This window comes from Oncorhynchus tshawytscha, linkage group LG08 (genome assembly GCF_018296145.1).
Source record: "Oncorhynchus tshawytscha isolate Ot180627B linkage group LG08, Otsh_v2.0, whole genome shotgun sequence".
Classification (NCBI taxonomy): Eukaryota; Metazoa; Chordata; class Actinopteri; order Salmoniformes; family Salmonidae; genus Oncorhynchus; species Oncorhynchus tshawytscha.
Window position 1 is genome coordinate 48,314,681 of NC_056436.1, and position 23,417 is coordinate 48,338,097.

Genomic DNA, 23,417 nt, shown 5'->3' on the forward strand with positions numbered 1-23,417 from the left:
CTGCGTGTGTGTGCCTGGATCCTCATGCCTGTGTGTGTCTTCCCTTTCCCTCTCCAGGAGGCGGTGAAAGAGAACCACAAGAAGAGGGAGATGGAGGAGAAGATCAAGAGAGCCAGACTGGCCAAGGAGAAAGCAGAGCGCGAGAAGCAGGAGCGCCAGCAAAAGAAGAAGCAGCTGATTGACATGAACAAAGGTACGTCACTTCTTCTGTCACTTCTAGAGAGAGAGAGTTTGAGAGTGTGTGCGTGCGTGTGTGTGTGTGTGTGTTGAGGGGGGAGGGGTCTGTGTGTATGGGTGGGAAGCTGTGTTGGTGTGTTTATGTGTTTGTGTGTGTTTGAGAGTGTCTGAGAGAGAGGTGTGTTGAGGGGTGCATAGCTTGAGTAAGGGATGCAGCACTGAATGGTACTTCACACTGAGCTGAACTCTGCAGGGGGGAGGAGAGGCATCTTCATCACTGAGAAGAAATCACACACTTTGCACGCTCAGATCTACAAAAAACACACCCTAATGTTAGCATGTGTTTTATCCTGTCTCTATTTAATAGTGAACAACAGTTTGGTATAGTATCCATATTCATATGTTTTGTTCAATATTCATATATGTATTATTGATATCGTTCTGATGATGATTGCTAATAATGATACAACGGGTGGTTCTAATCCTGAATGCTGATTCGTTAAAACCGCATTCCAGCCGGTGTCTATTCCACAAGTTACCACCGGCTAAAGCTCTGACTTTGAAATGCCTATTTACTCTGTTCCATCTGACTGCGCAATCCACTGTCTCATCAGCTCAGCCAGACAATTTTATAAACTTGATCTCCACTATAAAAAGCATCTAGACATTATCTGACATTTCCTTTAAACTAACATTTAGTTTTCAACAGCAGAGTTTCTTATAAACCTTGCTGTCTCTGTATAACGTTTGCAACATTATTTCAATATTCAAATTCGATATCTGGCCGTCCCATAGTAATGGATGTGTCTTGAGTTGGGATGAGAAAATAAGCAGCGTTTCTCAGCCAGTCGAAAACATGAATCAGCTGGCATAATTTTTATGGATATATACAAAGAAATGTAAAAGGTCAAACGAAACGAAGTGCAGCTAGTTTGCCGTCTTTCCAACTTCAATTTGAAGTGATTGTGTCCTGACGAGATATTACATTTTCTATGCCAGGCGAAATCGTGCCTCATTAGCTCGTTGTTATGGATGTATCCAAATAAATGTCACTAGAAAAACAGCTTAAACAAATGCCAATGCAGCTACTGTTGTTATTCTGGCTGCACTATTTGACGCGACTGTATAGTTAGTCGTAGTTGGCTAGCTAGAACGAACGACTGGGTTGCATCCATAGATACAGAACAAAAAGACTGAACGACTGGGTCGTGTCTCTGGCAACCGAACCGATAGAACCCTAGATTTGTGTGGGGACTATATCTTGTGGAAGGATGAAATAGTATGAATAAATTAATCAAAATAACTTTTTCAATTAAAATATGCCAATCATTATTTGAATATGTTGGTAACCCGTTATATAAAAGAGATAATGCCGAGAAGCCGGTGTTGTTTGAGACGAACCGTGCCAATATCCTCCAAACTCCAAACAATGTATCAATATTATCTAATATTAGTCATAGGAGTAGGCTAATAGTCACAGTAGTATTACTACAGTGTTAGACTTTGTATATATTCAAATAGCTACTTAAAAGTCATATATTTGAACCTAGGTACTGTATTAGAAGACAGTACTTATAGTTGTCCTCCATAGTAGTTGTAGTCAGTATAGTAGCAGTAGTAGCAATAGAAATAGTGACAGTGACAACAAAGCCTAGCAGTTCCATTGTGAATCCCTATTATGTCCCTGTGTTCGTCACTGTGTTGGCTGTTGGGTATAGCCCAGTTCAGCTCTGCGGGGTGACAAGCAGAGAGCAGGCTGTCGGCCTCCAGTGTCATGGTGGATGTAGGTCACATGTAAAGATGGGATATCAGGTCCACTGGCTTTGTAGAGCAGACAGTTAATAGGGCTGGCACATCACACAGAATAACACCGCCCTTTTTTTTGCTATTAAAACATTTCAAGGTGTAAAAGGCAGAAATCGCTCTGCCATTTCCTGGTTTCAAAAATTAGAAATAGTTGTCTAATTTCAGTGTGTGTGATGAAACAAGCAGTGCAGAGAATCATTGCACCATGTTAACCACTGTGAAATACTGTATCTTCACAATAACCAAAAATGTAGTTTTTTAGCTGTTTGAAGCTGGTGTACAAAACTGAAAGTAAAAGATACAAAAACTAAACTTAAGAATGCTAGGCATGGAAATAGCACAGATAGCCCTTCTTCGACTTGCTTTCAATGAGAATGACAGATTTATAACTCACATTTCTATGTGCATTTAGTCGGGTCGTCCAAAAAGTTACAATATTGCAGCTGTAACAAACCTGGATGGCTAAAATGGAGTTGAAATTATTACTTTTTTTTAACCATAGACGTGTAAGAGAAATGAGTGTGAAATAATTGCAAAAATGTTCACAACATTAAAACTTAATTTATTACAGTTAACAGTAAGTTTTAGAGAGATTTGTAGGAAATTATTTTTGCCAACTTCCTGGTTTCGATTTGGACATTTTGACTTTGTCCCAGCCAGGGCATTTATACAGTAGTTTATCGTTTTGAACGACTGCCTTTATCTTTCTCATAAACAAAGTAATGGTGGTGAAAACGCTATTGATTATTTCAGACAGAACAGTTATTCAGACATGGCAAAATAGCAATAGAGATCCGTGAATCTCAGTTCCCTATTACTGAGATGACATTGAGACAGGCAGAATGTTGTGCCTAGAGGCCTTTGGGTGGCTGGGAACCAGTCAGTGTGGTCTCTTTTTGTTATTTTCTGACAAACACACTGAGATTTTTTACAATCCACCAGTTTCAAATGTCACAGCTAGCCGAGGACCTTTCTGTAGCTCTGCCGCATTCAGCAATGTGACAAGCCGCTCCAAGTCACTCTCCATCACACACTGCTGCTGTTACTCTCTGTGAGATAATTGATGCATGCAAGTATTTCAAACGGTGACCTCTTTGAAAGCTTCACTTTTAATAATCCAGAATCGCTGTCTTCTGAAGATGCCTTGGAAGCCTCTCTCTCTCTCTACTCTCTCACTTTCATTCCCACTCTCTCTCTCTCTCTCTCTCTCTGTGTTCCTCTTGGTTTCTCTTGGTCTTCCTCTCACCATCCCTCTCCCTATCCCTCCCCCTCTATTTCTAAGCAGATAGAGGGAAACAGGTGTGATATTAAAGATTTCTGCCCGAGCAGATTTTGATATCTGTTTCAGTCGGAAGACATAATACGTTGGGGAATTAAGAAAACATGACAAGGACACGGACAGGTAGCCTGGAGCCTAGGAGATAGCATAGATACTCTTCCATCCCCGTTACCCAGACTCCTGGTCTCTCTCGACTTAGTGTCTGATCATCCAGACGTTGTAATTCTGAATCCCGAGCCTTTCATGTTTCAAGGACGACGATACCTAGCAGCTTGATATCGTAGGCGGTTGGTGGTTCTGAAACCAATAAGCCAATACGATTAAATCAAAGTCGACTCGTCCCTCTTAGATCGTTTTTTCCGGCACATTCTGTACCCTAACTAGGTCCTTTTTGTGAAGAACTGGAAGGGGAATGACAGTTGGATGATTTTTTATTTTCTTATCCTGTCTAAATGGGCCCGCGAATGGTGAACTTGCTGTAATTCAGCTTAAAATGGGGTACAAGGTTAGGTTTTCTATTTAGTGCTCTGTTCAGAACACAGATGTCAGTCTATCTAGTATTTTTTCCATTGTATCCATTATTATTGTATTCTACCCTGCTAGAGAGTATCAGCCTTCTTCTCCTACAAATGACAGCTTTGGGTGTGAGAGGCTCCTCGATAGCCTCACTAGACACACTAATCACCATTAGGCATCAACAGTTTACTGGACTTAGTGCGTTGGATGCCTTAAAACATTTTCATAGAAAGATAAGGAAGTATATGGTTTCAGAGTAAACCAGGGTAGTATCGTCATGAGTTGGGATTATGGTTCATTGTTTAGCTGGCTAGCTACATGTCTTAACAAAAGACGCCACTATGCAAGTAACCATTTTGGGTGTGTTCTTAAATTCAGTCTGTCCATCTACTTCGATTTCGGGGTACTCTCGTCTGAGTGTACCAGAGTGCAGAATAACTGATGAATTTACGAACGCTCAACACACGTTGAATATGGCCAGTGTCAGTAAACTTTGGCACAAAAGCGTAATTAAATTGTTGCCAGCAGCACAGTTACAGTCACCAACGCTCTAGATAACATGAAAACAGCCTAACCACCTCTGCTAGGGTGAGTACAATGGTCAGAGTTTGGGTGGGGGCTAAAGCTTAAGAGGGTGTGAATGATTATGAATGGGTACAGACAAAGAAGAGCTCTCCAGTAGGTACCAAAATGTTCTATGGTAATTTTCTCAAAAGTGAGGTTACAAGTTGATCAACTTTCAAAGCATAATTACTTTCCCATTGTTCCTCAAATGCAGTGTATGATATACCATTTTGTAGCTCTGTGTATCTGTTTTTATCCAATGTAAAAAACACAATTTCAAATTTTGCTACATAAGACCCAATCAAGGCGGTCGGTCAAAAATAGATCTCTTGGCTTGATGTAACATACATTTTCTTGTAAATTAATGCAAAGACCAACTGAAGGCAATAAACAACTTCTCTGGTACAAAACGGCCTATGTGGCATCGATATTAGTCAGAAAAATTTATGAGTGTCTAAATTGAGTGTCTAAAGTGTAAATAGGATCATGTTTGTCATCAAGTCAGTCTCATCCAAAAAGGAGATTTGCGAGATAATTAGGGGAAAAAATGGAGTGGAATGAAGGGTAACGTAACAGTTTTCCATGAGTTGCCCATAACCTGCAGCACCCAAGTAATCAATTCGGGGCGCAGCTGCACGTGAACCAATCAGAATTCCCATGGTCAATTTGGTTTGACATTCAAAATCCCTATAGGGCTAGTTATGGACCATCAGTAAATGTACATGAGACAATATTTTAAAATATCAGTAGCTCCAAATTTCAATGACTTAACCTCTATCCAACTATAAATTGTAGAAATTAAATGAGCTTTTAATGAGACCACTGTCCCATTTACATCGTCTAATTTAATGATGGTCCCTAACTAGCGCCTAGAGGCTGGTTATCCAAGTTAAACTAACTTTGCCACAGTCGCACACTGGCCGGCTGAAGCTAATTGGTGAAAGAAGTTGGCTAGCTTGCTAGCTAGTCTAGACTACTTCCAGACACAAGAGACATCCATATCAAAGCACGCCTTCAAGACCCAAATCTTGTTCACAGTCACATTTCCTAATGAGGAGAAATGAAACTGAGTCTGAATCTGGAAGTTCAGCCCCCCTTCACAACTAGGCTCCCCTATCCCAGAATATATGTATCTCTGGTTACAATGCTTGCTTCAATATAATACATTTATAACAAATGTACACTATCATCACCTTCGGTGTATCCAAATATCTTCTCACAGCCAGCTGGGACAAAACGTATGTCCAATATTTTCGTGGAATGACATACAGGTAACAACCAAAATAAAAGAAACACCAACATATAGTGTCTTAATAGGGTGTTGGGCTAACCTGAGCCGCCAGAACAGCTTCAATGCTCCTAGATTCGACAAGTGTCTGAACGCTATTGGAGGGATGCACTAATTTTTTCATGAGAAATTCCGTAATTTAGTGTTTTGTTGGTGGTGGTGGAAAACGCCGTTTCAGGCTCTGCTCCAGAATCTCCCGTAAGTGTTCAGTTGGGTTGAGATCTAGTGAATGACACACACACACATATCCTATGCTCCTTTGAGACCCCTCTTTCAAAGACAATGAGATATCTTATTATAGCCATGGTAGCCATAATATTGGGAAACTGGGCATTTTTATACATGACCTTAAGCATGATGGAATGTTAATGGCTTAATTAACTCAGGAACAACAGATGTGTGCATGCACCTGCTTTCAATAGACGTTGTATTCCTCATTTACTCAAGTGTTTCCTTTATTTTGTTAGTTACCTGTGCATTTAAATGTGACTTTTCTACAGTTTCATGCATTAATTCATTCCAACGTGTGAGGTCTCTTTGATGGATCATACTATGGTGTTTAATGCAATTTCAAGGGGCTATTTTGGTAAAGAGATAGATTTTAAGTCATTTAGCAAATTGATAACTAATCCGCTTCACATGCAAATGATTAACAATGAAATGCATATTTAATGAGAATTTAATTCATTTAGCTTTAAGAGGATGGCGTTGGGTGGTGGTGGTCGGGTGGGGGGGAGGGGCTGATGGACAAATGCTTTTAGGAAATGGCACACAAAAAAGTCCTCTCCATTGCCCAGGAGTGAAACTTGAGAATGTACTCTTTTCAGTCAGCGAGCACTTCCTTGAACGCCTGTTATTGATGCCCTTGACAAGGGTCAGGCTAAATCAGTTTTCGTTGTGAAGTATTGGAAATACTAATATGGGAAATTGCTTATGAAATCATTACGTACTTCTCTCCATTTGTTTTAATTTCCCCTAAGTGGATTACCATATTCTCTTGGACTGACCAGATGTTCAGTATTAACCCAAATTGCTTTACCTCGGCTACAAGTGAACAGGCGAGCCAACGCTGCTGTAAAATACCGCCTAAATCCACCCTAATCCTTCCGTCTCTAATGAGATATTTCATCCCAACAGGGTATTTATTATGCTTGCAGATATGAAACAATGTCACAGAGAGTGTGTCGACAGCCGGGACAGGGAGGGAGGGATAACTATAGGAAAGACTGGACTTGACATTCTAATGGGGGAAAACATCCTTAGTTTACAAGTTGACGTCATTGATGTTTCAGCCATCAGAGGGAGTAGGGGGGTGGACAAGTGGGCACTGGTGCCACCCATGCCCGGCTGGCATCAGACAGGGTCAGTGCCCAGATCTCAGTCAGTGTCGCTGCCCGCACGTGGACAGCGTTCCCACAGTCAAATCCACTTAGGTCTGAATGGGGCCTGAAAGCAAGTATTACACTGATTTGAGCACAATGTGACATGGCATAGGGGGACACATTGGAACAATTCAACAACAAGTTAAAAAGTCCTTTGAACATTTCTTATAGTAATTATCCAGGTAAGTTAGAACAACACGGTAAATACAAAGTCAAGTCAAGTGTATTTAAAGTGCATTTCACATGAATCACAACACACTCTATCATTAAAAATTATTCATTAAAATAAATACTAAGTTAATTTGATGTTTTCGTTCACCTGTTTGGTTTGGTCTGTTTTTTAGAGCCTATATAGTATTATGACAAGGGGCATTGATAGCTTTATTGTTGGTAAATAGATAAACAGTACATCATTTTGAAGACGTATGAGGTGAATTATTGAATTTAAGATTCTGAGCTGAAAAGCTGTCTGGTTGCGACTTGCTACGATAACAATGGCTGTGCATTGTGTCCTGTATTACATAGACCCATTTGTGCCTAGCTTCCTAACACACAGTAATTGTTAACCCGTTTACCTGTTGTAATACTTGTATTCTTTTTGGAATATGTGTAAATTACAAAACCAATAGTTCCCAAACTATTCCAGCAATCTTATAAAGTACTCATATAGTTGGAGGCTCACAGATGCTTTTTTCCTAATTCACTTTTACCTGCATGTGATCATTCTTCACAGTGCGAATTAAAATCTGCAGATCCACTCCAATCCATTTTTCCAGCAGCTTGCAGGCACTGACAGAATTCAGTTTCATACAATTCTCTGCTATGGGGGAATATTATCAACAATCGAGACGGAGGCTTTGGCCTTTAGCTAAGTTGGTGTAGGCTATTCACTGACATCAATGTTTACTGTGTGAAAACTCAAGTTATGTCGAATCAAACCACTGATTCAGAGTTCAAAATAAGATGAACGACTGCTCGCCTTGTAATAAAAGCACACCATTTCATTAAAATTGCTCTGAGACTATTACTAAAAACAAGGTAGCAATCTTCCTAATCTCTCTAACTGGTGCAGACACAGCCTTAACATATTGTCATGGACTAAATAAGTGTGAAAATAAGGAGGTCTTTTCACAGGTTATCAATAAAGCCAATTATATAATTAGCTTTTAATTTGTCTTGCACCTTTTATTATTAAAAGGCACTCTTCAAGAGTGACTGAGTGCAACCGTTTAAAAAGCATCCATTTGGCTGATGATCTACTACTCTTGCCCAGTTCACCAGGCCTATTAGAATAAGGTTGGCATGCCTTATGGCTTTCAGAGAGAGAACAGCGTTGACAATGATGGCCTCTAACACCTATTCATGCATTCTCCCTGTCGGCTTTGCAACTTGAAGAGACTACATATCTCCTTGAAAAACGAAGGGAAAAAAACTAGTGGGTGTCACGCTTTTCACACAAAGTACACGCTACAGCAAGCGGGTATTACAATAGAAGGGTATGGAAAAGACAGCAAAGAACCACCAGTGGCTTTGGTAGGCATTTTTATCAATGTATACATCCTGTGTATCCACATTTTACAATACAGCATTGTACCTCAACCATGTCATTCTCAATTTCTATACCTAGCTAACAAGGTCAGGCTTGTGGCATCTTAAATGCAGATTGGCATTTATGCCGATCTCCATCAGAAATGTGTGCGCAATGCATGCCATGCTCGGGGGAGCCTGAGAGGTTTTTGCCGTTGCCTGGGGCCGACGGTAACTGGGGTGACAGGGGCAGTATGAAGGGGATGGAGATTGATGGTGGTGTTTGACAGTGACAGCCAGCACACGTATGGGCCGGAGAGAGCGTGCCTGTGTGTGTGGGGGAGGTGTGTGTGTGCACCTGTGCGTGTGCATGCGTGTGTGTGCGTGTGTGTGTGTGTGTGTGTGTGTGTGTGTGTGTGTGTGTGTGTGTGTGTGTGTGTGTGTACCTGCGTGGGGACTTTGTCAGGCAGGTGATTATAGAGAGGCGATGACAGGAGGCTGACGCTGAGAAAAGGTTGTGTCCTCGTGGTCGCACAATGTCCCCATAATGTTATTCTCTGTATAAAAGGGCAGGGGACAACATTTTCACAGGATGATCTTAGAGATATAGTATATATTACAGCTGGAAGATGAGACCTATGGGGAAAAGGAGTGTTTTTGCAGAGACTGTGGTTTTGCTCCAATAAAATTCCACTCAGAATTGTGTACCCAATGCATTGACTCACACTACTGTAAGCAGTAGGCTAGTGTGCATATTGGAACAGACATCACAGTATTCCTTTAGCTTAGCTTTTAAATGAGTCTAGTATTAGTGGGATAATATTGATCTTCATGTTTGATACAGATGCTGGTGAGTAAGGACAGATTCATCGACATGATTAGGATGTTTTGTGTCGGGCCCTGACATTCCCACTTCTGCATGTTTATTCCATGAGCTAATTTTCTTTTCAGATTATCTTGATGGCTTTTGTGTGTCTGTGTGTGTGTGTGTGTGTATGTCTCGGTGGTGTGTGTACGTGTACGTGTGTTATTCCTCATTGGCGATGTGTGTAGAAAGGATCCTCGACCACCACATCTGCATACGATGGCCACTGCTGACCTGTCACTTTTGCATGTGTTATTTACGCCGGCTGTCAGCATGGCAGCATCCTCTTTTAAATAACGCTACGTTACATTTCAATGCCGCAGGGATCCGGGGCACAGGCGCTGGTAGGAAGCAAACCAAATGAGCGCTCGGGAAAATTCCTCCTGCACGTGGTGGACGGCATTGCCTGCATCCCAAATGGCACCCTATTCCCCCATAGGGCTCTGGTAAAAAATAGTGCGCTGTATAGGGAGTAGAGTTCCATTTAGGGTGTAGCCATTGTGAATTTGAGATTTTTGTCATTACCTTGGAAGGTGCAACAAGGGCATTGGGCTTCATCGGGTTTATCTGCTGTAGTCCATCAACTCTAATAAATAACGCCATATTAGATTGCGTTCGTATCATCTTGGAGGATCTGACTGTGCCCCAAGGCGCTGATGCAGTGTGTGTGTGTGTGTGTGTGTGTGTGTGTGTGTGTGTGTGTGTGTGTGTGTGTGTGTGTGTGTGTGACTGTCAGTGACTGTCAGTGACTGTCAGTGACTGTCAGTGACTGTCAGTGACTGTCAGTGACTGTCAGTGACTGTTTCTGCGTCCCAAATGGTACCCTATTCTCTATATAGGGAATAGAGTGTAATTGGGATGCACACCATCTGTCTGTCTACCCAGACATAGTTTTCGATGCATTTTTATCAAAATCATTTTTCGGACAATGTGCCATCCACGTTGTGAAGATCTTGGAAACCCTTCGATTATCCAACGATCATTTTTTCATCACCAATTATTGTTACCCCTCTCTCTTATTCTCCTCTCTGGGAGTTTTTTATGTCGGCGTCTGTTGTATCAAATAGTATTTTTACATAAAAAAAAAAAGGTGGTCTATGTGTGGAGAGAGAGGCCTAACTAGGAGTGGTTCTTGAAGTGTCTAACCACTTTAAATCTGGTCTGCTTTTCCCTCAGGTCAGGAAGGCAGATCTAAATGAGAAGATACAATACATCAGTGTGTGTGTGTGTGTCTATGATTCCTCATTGGTGACATTTTCCCTCCAATCCTCCTTCCTTGCCTAAACGTATGAAGCCGCCTCCCTTAGGAAGAAAAAAAACGTTCAATCTCATTAAGTTGAATCTCATTCAATCCTTACATTTCCTCATGCAGTCATGGGTGGTCTGCCCGACGTCTCCCAGATCAATTCAAGAGACTTCACGATCTGGACGTCTGGAGTCACTTTACAGTCAATCAAACATAATTATACTCACTACAAAGCCCATCCAAATTGCATTGTCAAATCTGTTTACCCGCCACCAAGACGGCCGGCTGCAAAAAAAACGGGATTGGGAGTCAGAGAAGATGATACCTCATCTGGGCGAAATGGAAGGCAGAGGAAAAGTGTTAAGTGTGCCACTTTGAGAGAGACTGATGACAGGGAGATGTGTTCTGGATGGATGGCAGACTGGTATGGAAGTTGTACAGATTTAATTCGTATGCTTGAGAGTCCCCCTGTCTCGCAAACTCCCCTAGACCACTGGACGGACCTCTTAGCACTGCTCACACTGTCGTCCTCGTCTACTGTGAGCTACTGGATGCAGGAACTATAATGGTATAATATGCCCTAGCCTTTTGGGGACCCTAAGTGAGATTTGGTTGGCCAACTCTTAATGACGAAGAGACATTTTGGGGGTTTTAAAGTTAATTTCCTGCAATCCTACACATTTTGCAATCAGGTGAAGAGAAAATGTTGCGGTTTTAAAACAAGTTTTAATTGGCTCATTCATTAATTGGCTTCCAATTGGCCCATTCATCTCCTCTCCTCTGTAACTATTACCATACTATACTATGGTAAAATAAGCGTAAAATAAATCAAATACATTTTCTGCAATTCAAAACAATCCATGGGCTGGAGCAAAAAATTGGCAATTTAATGCAATTATTCTCATTTGGCAATGGGGCAAAGAGAAAAAAATTGCAGTTTTATAGCAAATGCCACTCAATTCTACCCATTCTGCCATGGGGAAGGTGGAGTGACATCTTTGCTGTTTGAAAGCTAATTTTCTGCAATTCTACACATTTTGCCATCACTCATATTCGAGTGAGAATGACTAACAAAATCAATGGGTGACCCCTGGATGTCAGGGCCCCTGGGCACGTGCCGTGCGTGCCTGGTCGGTATTCATGATTACTACAAGTTTAGATAGCTGGCTAGACTAACTACCAATCCATAAAAAAAAATTGTTGACATGGCTAATTGAATGAATGTCATTGACTTACATAAGAGAAAAACTGCTGAGTAACAATCACATTTCAAAACTGCACCTGGTGTAAGACCCCGACTGAGTTCCTAAAAAATAATAATAATACTACCAAAAAAATGGTTGATTATGCCAGCGCTGATAATATGGTCATATAGCGTTCATCTTTATTCAAAGCTGCTTACTGAACAGAACTGCTGACATTGGCAGAGACACATATATCCAGTTAAAGTTGCCTATGCAGGAATATAACCCACAGCCCTGGTTTGGCCAGCATAATACTCTAAACCCACTGATCCATTGGGACTACTCAACTACTGTATGTAGCCCTTGCCTCTGTACGGCCTTACTTGGCTCAGTGACATGGTGACTCCATGTGGTCCTCATAAAGTGTGTCAACTCTACCTCTGTCAATTAGCCAGTCAGGCTGGCTGCCTTGTCTAGGCTGGAGCTACCCCTGTGGACTAGCATGCTGGGTCATGTTCATTAGGCACCAAACAGAACAAAAACAGACTGAAACAGACAGGCACCAGCTGGCCTTGCCCAAAAGGAAATGCAAAAATGTTTTAAAACATTTTCTATATTTTTCCCTAAAGAATATTACTCCTTGTAAAGAGAGTTAGAGGCGGTAGTAGTAGTAGTAGTAGAAGTAGTAGTGGTAGTCTGTCTCCTTTGTTCTCTCCCACCTTTCTCTCCCACCCCAGCCTCACATGTGGCCTCGCTGCTGCTACCGCCTACTAATCCAGATGGAGAGGGTTTACTTTTGTTTTTGTTTATTCACTTATTCATGCATCCAGCTATTCGGGGCATCACTGGGGCTTTCGTCTCCATGCCACAAACGTAAATCGCCACGGTGGCTAATCCACTTTCATCTCTTTCTCTCGCCACCACTGTCTCTTTCTCATCCTTCTCTCTCTGGTTCTGTGGGCCAAAACAGAGTGATGGGAGCGACCGGGGTCTTACTTTCATATTTGTAGCACACCACCCTCTTCATCTTGTGTCAAAACCAGTAGAGACCTCACTGGGGCCCTCATCCTCATTTTGTGCCTCCCTGGTCTTTGTCCTGATCCACTCCACCCTCCCCTCCCCTCCTCCCCGGGGGCCCGACCCTTTGGCGCCATCCTGGGGCTTGCCAGCCTTGCACTCCTATTCCCATCGGACCAGGGGGGATGTGGGAGCATCCATAATTATATTACGGAGGACATGAGTGGGTTTGCACATCAAGCTGTTACAGTCAAACAGTCAAGAATAATCTGCTTGTGGATCCATCTTCCTCATTAGGCAGAAGAGCCCACCCACCACCCCTCCACTGGAGAGGGTCCTATATTTTCTGCACAAACGTAGTACAAAAAGACACAGAACAGGAAGCTAAAATGTAATCTTACCCCAGGATACTTCACCTGACTATCCCACGAAAATAAATAGAAGAGGGAGCACTCAGTTGTCTGCTATGGTCTTATTTGAGGGATAAACAAACCTTTCAGCTTACGTTTCGGTGTTGCTCGGTTTGGCTCTATAGCGTGAATCAGTCATCTGTGTATGTGTGGTTGAAAGCTAGGCGAGAGTAGAGAGGAGAGAGAGGGGCTTGTGTCTGTCCTCCCATCCCTCCCTCCATGGCAGTGATGTCTGACAGTTTTTTTTGGGGGGGGGGAGGCACCGCCTGTACACCTGGCCATAGTGCAAGCTTCCCTCCCTCCACACAAAAGCTTTGTTCACAGCTAATGCACCAGGTTAATTGCACAGATGACTCTGCAGCCCTTCAGATGAGCTAAAATGTGTTTAAAAACAATTCCCGGGAAGAAAAGAAAACTTCTTCTACTTCTTGTTTTCCATCAAGAGAGAGAAAGGGGAGAGAGAGAAAAAGAAAGTGGGAGAAAAGCAAGGGAGAGTGTGAATGAGAGAGAGAGAGAGAGAGAGAGAGAGAGAGAGAGAGAGAGAGTGAATGGCAAGGGTGATAGGGAGCACATCTCCAGTAGGAGCAGCAGCATTCTCCCTTCAGAGTGGTCTCAGCACATCAAGCACAGGGCTGCAAGCACTTATTAGAGCTCATTACAGTGCAAATGAGAGTAGGGGATCTGTCACTGGGAAAGCTGGAGCAGGGGAGGCTGGAGACTGCAGCGACACAGATACAGACACGCACGCACACAATACACACACAGGTGATTCATAAACACCGACAGAGAGACAGACGAACAGAGGCAAATCATAAAGACACACACACACACAAATACTGTCAGAGACACACAAGCAATACATAAACACACAAACAGAGACAGACACACAGACGACGCAAGAAAACACACAATGCACGTTTTCCTACTGATGTAGTTCCCTTATTTGTCTTTACACACTCTTATCGGTTTAACTAGGAGATTACCGGTGTGTTCACTAACACCACGCTGTTGCTGGTAATGATGACATAAACACTAACCTAATGTTATTATCCTTGTCATTATTTCATATTATTGTATGACAAATAATTATTATTGATACATGTTGAATTAGCATTAGTGATGTTTGCCGCTGCAACGGCTACCAATATAAATCTTGTTATTTATTGCAGAATATGGGCCCTGGTTCAAAAGTAGTGCACTAAATAGGGAATAGGGTGCCATTTCGCTCCCTATTTGTATTATGTACCGCGACTCAGACCAGACAGAAACTCTCTGCTTTAATTCTGCTTGTTTTCGTCAGTTTTGGTCCCTTCCCTCCAGAGCTGTCGGCGACTGTATGCGAGCCATCAGAAATGTAGTTCTCCATCGATCCCTCTGTATTTCTTCCCCCCCAACATGGAGGGAGATGACAGATAGCAAATTGAATTTATGAACAGCCTGTGTTGACACTGCTGCATAATGATAAGAATGCCATCCCTTTGGTGCTTAAGAAGGAAAGCATGGCGACGAATACAGATTGAAACCAAAGTGCGTCCGTTTTTCTTCGGAGGATGGGAAGAGGATGAAAGTCTGCTTCTCAATAGGCACCATATTCCTTAAGTGGTGTTTTAATTATTATTATTTATTTTTTACCAAAGCCTCCATAGGTGGGGAATATGTTGCCATTTGGGATTCAGAGGAAGTTAACAGATCTGCATTTTATTTTTGTCTTGCATCCACATGCAAATCCTTGTATTTATGTTACCTGAAGATGTGTATTGGTACACAGTAAAATTTTAAATTTGTATTTAATAGAAGTATACTGACAGTAAATGAAGTAGTATAGAGCTACACTGTGGAGGTTTTTGATGATGTGTTACAGTGCCTTGCAAAAGTATTCATCCCCCTTGGCGCTTTTCCTATTTTGTTGCATTACAACCTGTAATTTAAATGGATTTTTATTTGGATTTCATGTAATGGACATACAAAAAATAGTCCTAATTGGTGAAGTGAAATGAAAAAAAGTAACTTCTTTCAAGAAAATTCTAAATAAAAAAAAACGGAAAAGTGGTGCGTGCATATGTATTCACCCCCTTTGCTATGAAGCCCCTAAATAAGATCTAGTGCAACCAATTACCTTCAGAAGTCACATAATAAGTTGAATAAAGTCCACCTGTGTGGAATGGAATATAAGTGTCACATGTCTGTCACATGATCTCAGTATATCTACACCTGTTCTGAAAGGCCACAGAGTCTGCAACACCACTAAGCAAGAGGCACCATGAAGACCAAGGGGCTCTCCAAACAGGTCAGGGACAAAGTTGTGGAGAAGTACAGATCAGGGTTGGGTTATAAAAAAATATCAGAAAATTTGAACATCCTACGGAGCACCATTAAATCCGTTATTAAAAAATTGAAAGACTATGGGACCACAACACACCTGCCAAGAGAGTGCCGCCCAACAAAACTCACAGACCAGGCAAGGAGGGCATTAATCAAAGAGGCAACAAAGAGACAAAAGATAACCCTGAAGAATCTGCAAAGCTCCGGAGCGGAGTTTGGAGTATCTGTCCATAGGACCACTTTAAGCCGTACACTCCACAGAGCTAGGCTTTACAGAAGAGTGGCCAGCAAAAAGCCATTGCTTAAAGAACAAAAAAAGAAAACACGTGTTCGCCAAAAGGTATGTGGGAGACTCCCAAAACATATGGAAGAAGGTACTCTGGTCAGATGAGACTAAAATGTAGCTTTTTGGCCATCAAGGAAAACGCTATGTCTGGCGCAAACCCAACACCTCACATCACCCCGAGAACACTGTTTTTCATCGGCAGGGACTGGAAACTGGTCAGAATTGAAGGATGCAGGGAAATACAGGGAAATTCTTGAGGGAAACCTGTTTCAGTCTTCCAGAGATTAGAGACTAGGACGGAGGTTCACCTTCCAGCAGGACATTGACCCGAAGCATACTGCTAAAGCCACAGTCGAGTGGTTTAAGGGGAAACATTTAAATGTATTGCAGTGGCCTAGTCAAAGCCCAGACCTCAATCCAATTGAGAATCTGTGGTATGACTTAAAGATTGCTGTACACCAGCAGAACCCATCCAACTTGAAGGAGCTAGAGCAGCTTTGCCTTGAAGAATGGGAAAATATCCCAGTGGCTGGATGTGCTAAGCTTATAGAGACATACCCCAAGAGACTTGCAGCTGCAATTGCTGCAAAAGGTGGTTCTACAAAGTATTGACTTTGGGGGTGTTTGAATATTTTTTATTTTTCTCATAATAAAAAAAATATTGAATTATTTCACAAGCCACTGTAGCTATTAGAGGGGTCTGTCTGGCTCTCTAGTTCATCCTCTCTCTGAACTGGCCCAGAGCAGCCACCTCTATAGGTCACACTCCATGGCTGATACCAGTCTGTGCTGGAGCACACACACACACATTACACGCACATATGCACACCACGCAAGGACACACACGCCCAACATAGGCACAAAGACAAATGCACACTAACACACACACAGTTGTGTGAATTTAATTTTCCACTGTGTAAGCACCAGAATGCCCTCTCCGTCTACACAGGCAGCGTTTTAACAACCGCCTTACATCACTCCAATGGGAGACTCTCCCCTGATCAAGACACATAAGGTAGATGGAACTATTAAACAGTGCATTAGACTCTGGGCCTGTCACGTCACGTCTCCCCTGTCTCCAGCTGAATGGCTTCGGACGGGGTGGGGGGAATCCCCAAAGCACAGAGTGTATGTCCCAAATGACACCCTATTGCCTATATAATTAACTACTTTTGATTATAGCCATATATGCCCTTTTTAAGTAGTGCACTAAAAGTAGTGCACTATGTAAGGAATAGGTTGCCATTTAAGACATAACCAGAGTCACTTCAGCGGCTAATGCAGGCAGAGGACGGCTGTGGATGAAAGCCTCCACTGATGACCATTGAAACATATTATTTCTGTGGCTTACGCAGGGGAGCTAAGTGCTCTTTACCAAGATTTAGTGTGGAGCCGGTCAATACTGGGCCGCTCAATCATTGTTCCGTCGATGACAGCGGGCTCTGCCTTTGGAAAACATTCCAACCGCCAAACGGCTTAGTACATCCATGGCCCCACTGTGCTACCACAGGAGGGGAAGAGGAGAGGGAGTTTTGGGATAGGCCACTGTCTCTGTCTCTACACGTATTAGCACAGTGTGTGCAGTGCATTGCCATGCGTACAGCATGGTACACCACATGGCTCAGATGGAAGGATTCAGAGAAGACGAAGCATTTGGTCCTATATCTGGGTCATCTATCTTTACCCCCATACTAATGAGTCAGTGGGCCCTCTGTTCATCATTGTGGTCCAGAACAGACACTATTTTAAATTGGGATCATTAAGGTTACTATGCCATCCATCGTTTGCATACATGGCTGAACTAACTGGTGGGTAATGTTTACGGCGAGAAAGGCCGGGGCTTCTTATTTCGCTTCTGGGCATCATGGCAGAGAAGAAACGTTTGTGCCAGCCAGAGTCTGAGGATGGACTTTCAGCAGCACTTTCAGTGAGCGTTGATCAATCTTTTGTTTTTCCATTGCTGCGTTGTCGGGCGAATTTAATTTAGGAATCGAAGAAGTTGACACTGGGACATAATTAATTTGAGTAAATGCCACATATTCCACTATTACCATAGAGAAGCTAGACGCACAGTATTATTTTTGTTGCCTTATCCAAGCAACACAACCTCCCAATGATAAATGATTTACAGAAAAAAAGATAGAAACGTATCTTATGTTAATTAGCCACAAACGCTTTATTTGCGCTAATTTATTTTCTTGATTTGCTCATCTCATTCCCTCTTCCTGAGGCCCTTCCCAAGGGCTACTTTGAAAACCAAAGTGTATGATCTCTCTTTCTATGTGCTTTGTTTAAAAGCCACCTAGATTAAATCAAGCTTAATTAGACCATCTTGAAACAGAACAAAGCAAAGTCCAAGTAGCTAGTGCTTATCTTCAAATTGGCTCGGCTACACTTTGATAGCCTTGCTAATTGGTTTAAAGCGGGACATGCATTTCACCTGCTTTGCCCTGTATAAACAAGATTGCCAATCTGTATCTAACAGCTATGACACTGAGAACAGCACCGACTCCCACTTTGTTCATGTTTTTCCGTATCTAGGCGAACCAGGACCTCGACATGAATGCAACGTATTAAGTCCGGGCAGGTAAACATTTATCTACTGCACCTTGGCTCCTGGAAAACTTTTAGACAGCGCTTGCTTCAGTTTCATTCTTCTCAGAGACCTAGACATCACACGGGGCCCCTGACAACTTTGATCAATTTGTCCTAGTTCTCGCTTAACTGTAGCCCAATTCATCATTTGTAATGACCAAGGCTTGGGAGCTAGGCTGTGTAGACTGAGTTCAAGACGGAGGATCACAGACACAAAGAAGCAAAATGACTAAAATGGGAAACATGCTCCCCGGTGACCTTCCAGCGCTCCATTAACAATGTCCTATTGGTCCTGACGTTCCACCACAGCCGGCCAGACCTCAGCTCTAATGCCGGAAGCTCATAGCTCAAAGATGAGGCCCTGGCTTCTGAGAATCTCTTAACATCCCCAACTGTGTCCAAAAGCTTCCCCTCGACACACTAAATAAAATGCTTCAACAGAAATTAAAGTTAAAAAACTCATGCATTTTGGATGATTTGAGAATGATGTCTAAATCCCCACAGCAAACTTCTCTTGATCTGACACATAGCCCACTTAGAAGACGACTGTTGTTTACCGTGTTCTTGTTCTCGCGCCGCCTCTCTGATTTTGAGCTGTTAAAACCCAGGGCAAATATATTCTGCCGTTTTCTGAATTAGCGAGTCTCGTCGATTGCGCGGCAGGGAATTACAGAAAAGCGAACCTTTATGCATGAGGGTCTGTCTTGAGAATAAGTGATACCCGCTCGCAGGAAATGTTCTTTCCAAAATGGGTTAAGATGGGCTAAAACCGAAGAAATCGACAAAACTCTTCCCAGCAATGTAGCACCTCATCAAGCCATTGTACCTGTCCTCCCCCCCTCCCATCATCCCTTCCTCTGTCCCTGGGTATCAAGTGCAACCTGGGCCCTGGGGATCTTGCCAAATGTAACAGTGAGCCCTCTCTCTGTCTCTGTGATGTATTTGCTAGGGTTCACTATCACATGTTTTAATTAGGGGATAACGAGGCCCCGGCTCTCTGACGGATTTGCTAACTTCACACATCATGATTAGTTTCCATCTCCCCAACAATGTACAGTACCTGGCTGTGTGTGCGTGTATGTCCTATATCCCTGGGAGAAGATGGAAGGGGAGGAGAGATACAAGTAAAGTGTCACCATAGGGAAAGGAAGGAAGGGAAGGAGAGGGGAGGGTTGAGGACAGGGTAGACCACAGTGAAGTAGGCCTGTGTGTATAGCTGTAGGGCATCTGGAGGAGTAGGTTGTTGAGAGGACTAGTGGAGCGGGGCAAGACACAGGGTCGTAAAACTCCTTCTGAGACACTTGACTGCTCCGGGCCTCTGACATTTCATACTGTATGCAAGCATGTAAATGCACTTGCAGGCACACACAAACACTTACACATTCAAATACATGCATTGTGGATCCAAAATGTGCATGGATACTGGCTCCCAATTACATATCCAAACCAATAGGAGAGAGAAGTCTGGCTTGACGAGTCGTACGTGTGTGTGTATTTTAGTGTATCTGTGATTTTTTTTTTTTCAGTGTGGGTGTATATCCTCTAACCATATTCTCTGTCTGTCCTGTCCAACAGAGGGAGGAGAGAATGAGACAGGTGTGATGGACAGCTTAATGGAAGCCCTGCAATCTGGAGCGGCCTTCCGCGACCGCCGAAAACGAACCCCGCGCAACGGTAAGGACCCCCCCCACCTCTGGCGAGGTTACTTCCTCCCTCGCTAGCGACCATTTGTGTCCTGTACGGACACAGAGTAACTGCCTTACCTCTTTAAACGTTATGTATAACCTGATTCCATCAACACTCTCAGTCTCGTCCATTGTCCTTAATATGAAAGTATATGCCAACGGTATATGCCAAGGGCGGACACATGTCTGTACGCTCATGTGCTTCTCTGTGTGTGTGGGGTTGGGGCCTTCCCCAACACACACACTCACTACACACACGTGTGCTATCCCCGTGCACTTCATTACGCATTCATCGTCACATTGTCATTCGTAAGGTGCAGATCACAATAGAAATGGGATGGGAGTGGGGGCTATGGGCTAGAAGTGAGTTAACGTAATCCTAATGTTAAGATATTCCATCCTGCCATGATGAATGGCCTGTATCCAGGGGGATGGTAAGGTGCCACCTGGTAGAGGTGCCAGGTTACATTGATATGCAGGTGGAGAGACAGAGCCCTGTCTGTATTGGAGGAGCTGGAGGATCCACAGGTGCTGCGATATTCCTGGTGCACTACCTGCTCCATGCTAATCACTAAACTGTTATTGGGCCTCATTAGGCTTCGGTTAACATAGCTTAGTATGAACAGAGTCGAGTGAGTATGCACAGAGGTTTTAGGGCCCTGGACCTTGGCACTGAATATGGTAGTAGCTCCCCCTTTCCCTCCGATAGGCTGGGTGTAATTTTCACCACATTGCTCACACCTATACAGTCCTCTCAAATCTAGTGCCTTGGTGGTGTGGAGTTAGGAGTTGATTATAGAAGGGCCTATAGTGAAAAGCCTATTTCAGACAAGCATATGTTGTCAAAGCTCTTATGGAGCACTCATTCCTAACAACCTCAACAACAAATAAACCAGCATATGCAAACCGTGTCCAAAATGATTGTCCTAAATGACTATGTGTCACTATGTGATATGACCTGTTAATTTCCCCCATTGTCTCTCCTCTTGCATATCTTGGCCAATCACATCTCCCTACTAGGTCCCATGTCAAGTTTGTCCAATAAGACCAGGTTAATAAAACAGGGTGTCACAACTCACACTCCTGAGTCCTGCTCTTCTTAGCTTGGCCTGCATTTTGAGCATGCTGGCAGCCAGGCAGCCATGTGGAGAAACACACACACACACACACACACACACACACACACACACACACACACACACACACACACACACACCCACCCACACACACACAATGCACAAACACAAAGGCATGCACACACAGTACTGTATGCATAGCCACACCCCCACACACACACACACACTCTTCTGATTCACCTGCCCTTCATCTACAATATCTCTCCTACTCTAACATGGTTCACCCAGACTGACAACATGGGAGATACACATGACATGATTCCAAACCAACCCAATCTATTTTCCTTCTCAAGTGTCTTTTTTCTGTGTGAATGAGGCAGTTTGTACTGTTTGTGCCAACACCAAAACTTTTCAGAGTGGATAATTGGTGTCTGACATATTTCTCTCTTTCTCTTCCCCCTCTCCTTGTCCTCCCTTTCTTTTTCTTCTGTTTATTTCGTCAATGTTGCAGGTGATCAAAATCCATCCAGTCCTGCCTCTCGGTGGCCAGGTGCTAACCATGGTAACACAACCAATCTGTGTGTCTGTAGTTTAACCCTGAACCTGCTTCTATGCTGCACTGTACTGCACCACCTCTACTCCTGGCTGTGTAACTCATATGGCTTCTTCTCTCTCCTACTGAACCAGAGCTGGTGCACTCTCTGACAGACTCCTACACTGATCCATAACTTCTCTGATTATTTCTGTGGCGACAGTCACGTTACGTAGTACCGTAGTACGTAGTAGTATTATCTTGTTTCGGTCTGATATAGGCTTAGTTGTACACCCTCAATTCAGTGGTGATATCAACTTGACGTGGTTACAGACGGATTAGATTGATTTGAATGGTTTGATTAGGTTACATATAGAAGATTGAATAACAGGAATGAATATACAGTTGAAGTCAGAAGTTTACATACACCATCGCCAAAAGATTTAAACTCAGTTTTTCACAATTCCTGGCATTTAATCCTAGTCAAAAAAAATCCCTGTTTTAGGTCAGTTACGTTTAACAACTTTATGTTAAGATTGTGAAATGTCAGAATAATAGTAGAGAAAACGATTTATTTCCGATTTTTTTTATTTCATCACATTCCCAGTGGGTCAGAAGTTTACATACACTCAATGAGTATTTGGTAGCATTGCCTTTAAATTGTTTAATTTGGGTCAAACTTGTCATGTAGCCTTCCACAAGCTTTGTGAATTTTGGCCCATTCCTCCTGACAGAGCTGGTGTAACTGAGTCAGGTTTGTAGGGCTTTGTGATGGCCACTCCAATACCTTGACTTTGTTGTCCTTAAGCCATTTTGCCACAACTTTGAAAGTATGTTTGGGGTCATTGCCCATTTGGAAGACCCATTTGCGACCAAGCTTTAACTTCCTGACTGATGTTGAGATGTTGCTTCAATATATCCACATAATTGTCCTTCCTCATGTGCCATCTATTTTGGGCACCAGTCCCTCCTGCAGCAAAGCACCCCACAACATGATGCTGCCACCCCGTGCTTCATGGTTGGGATGGTGTTCTTCGGCTTGCAAGCCTCCCCCTTTTCCCTCCAAACTCAACGATGGTCATTACGGCCAAGCAGTTCTATTTTTGTTTCATCAGACCAGAGGACATTTCTCCAAAAAGTACGATCTTTGTCCCCATTTGCAGTTGCAAACCGTAGTCTGTCTTTTTTATGGTGGTTTTGGAGCAGTGTCTTCTTCCTTGCAGAGTGGCCTTTCAAGTTACATCGATTTAGGACTCGTTTTACTGTGGATTTTTATACTTTTGTACCTGTTTCCTCCAGCATCTTCACAAGTCCTTTGCTGTTGTTCTGGGATTGATTTGCACTTTTCTCACCAAAGTACATTCATCTCTAGGAGACAAAATGCGTCACCTTCCTGAGAGGTATAACGGCTACGTTGTCCCCATGGTGTTTACACTTGCGTACAATTGTTTGTACAGATGAACGTGGTACATTTAGGCGTTTGGAAATTGTTCCCAAGGATGATCCAGACTTGTGGAGGTCTACAAAAAAACATTCTGAGGACTTCGCTGATTTCTTTCGATTTTCCCATGATGTCAAGCAAAGAGGCACTGAGTTTGAAGGTAGGCCTTGAAATACATCCACAGGTACACCTCCAATTGACTCAAATGATGTCAATTAG

General features: G+C 42.9%; 1 protein-coding gene across 1 annotated transcript in view; it reads left to right on the forward strand.

Moving 5' to 3' along the window:
- Positions 1-23,417, forward strand: part of LOC112256388 (protein diaphanous homolog 2) — a 629,309-nt gene that overhangs the window by 549,035 nt on the left and 56,857 nt on the right. The window contains 3 exon segments of the mRNA XM_024429614.2: positions 58-193; positions 20,040-20,138; positions 21,737-21,787. Coding sequence (XP_024285382.2) covers positions 58-193; positions 20,040-20,138; positions 21,737-21,787 — 286 coding nt within the window.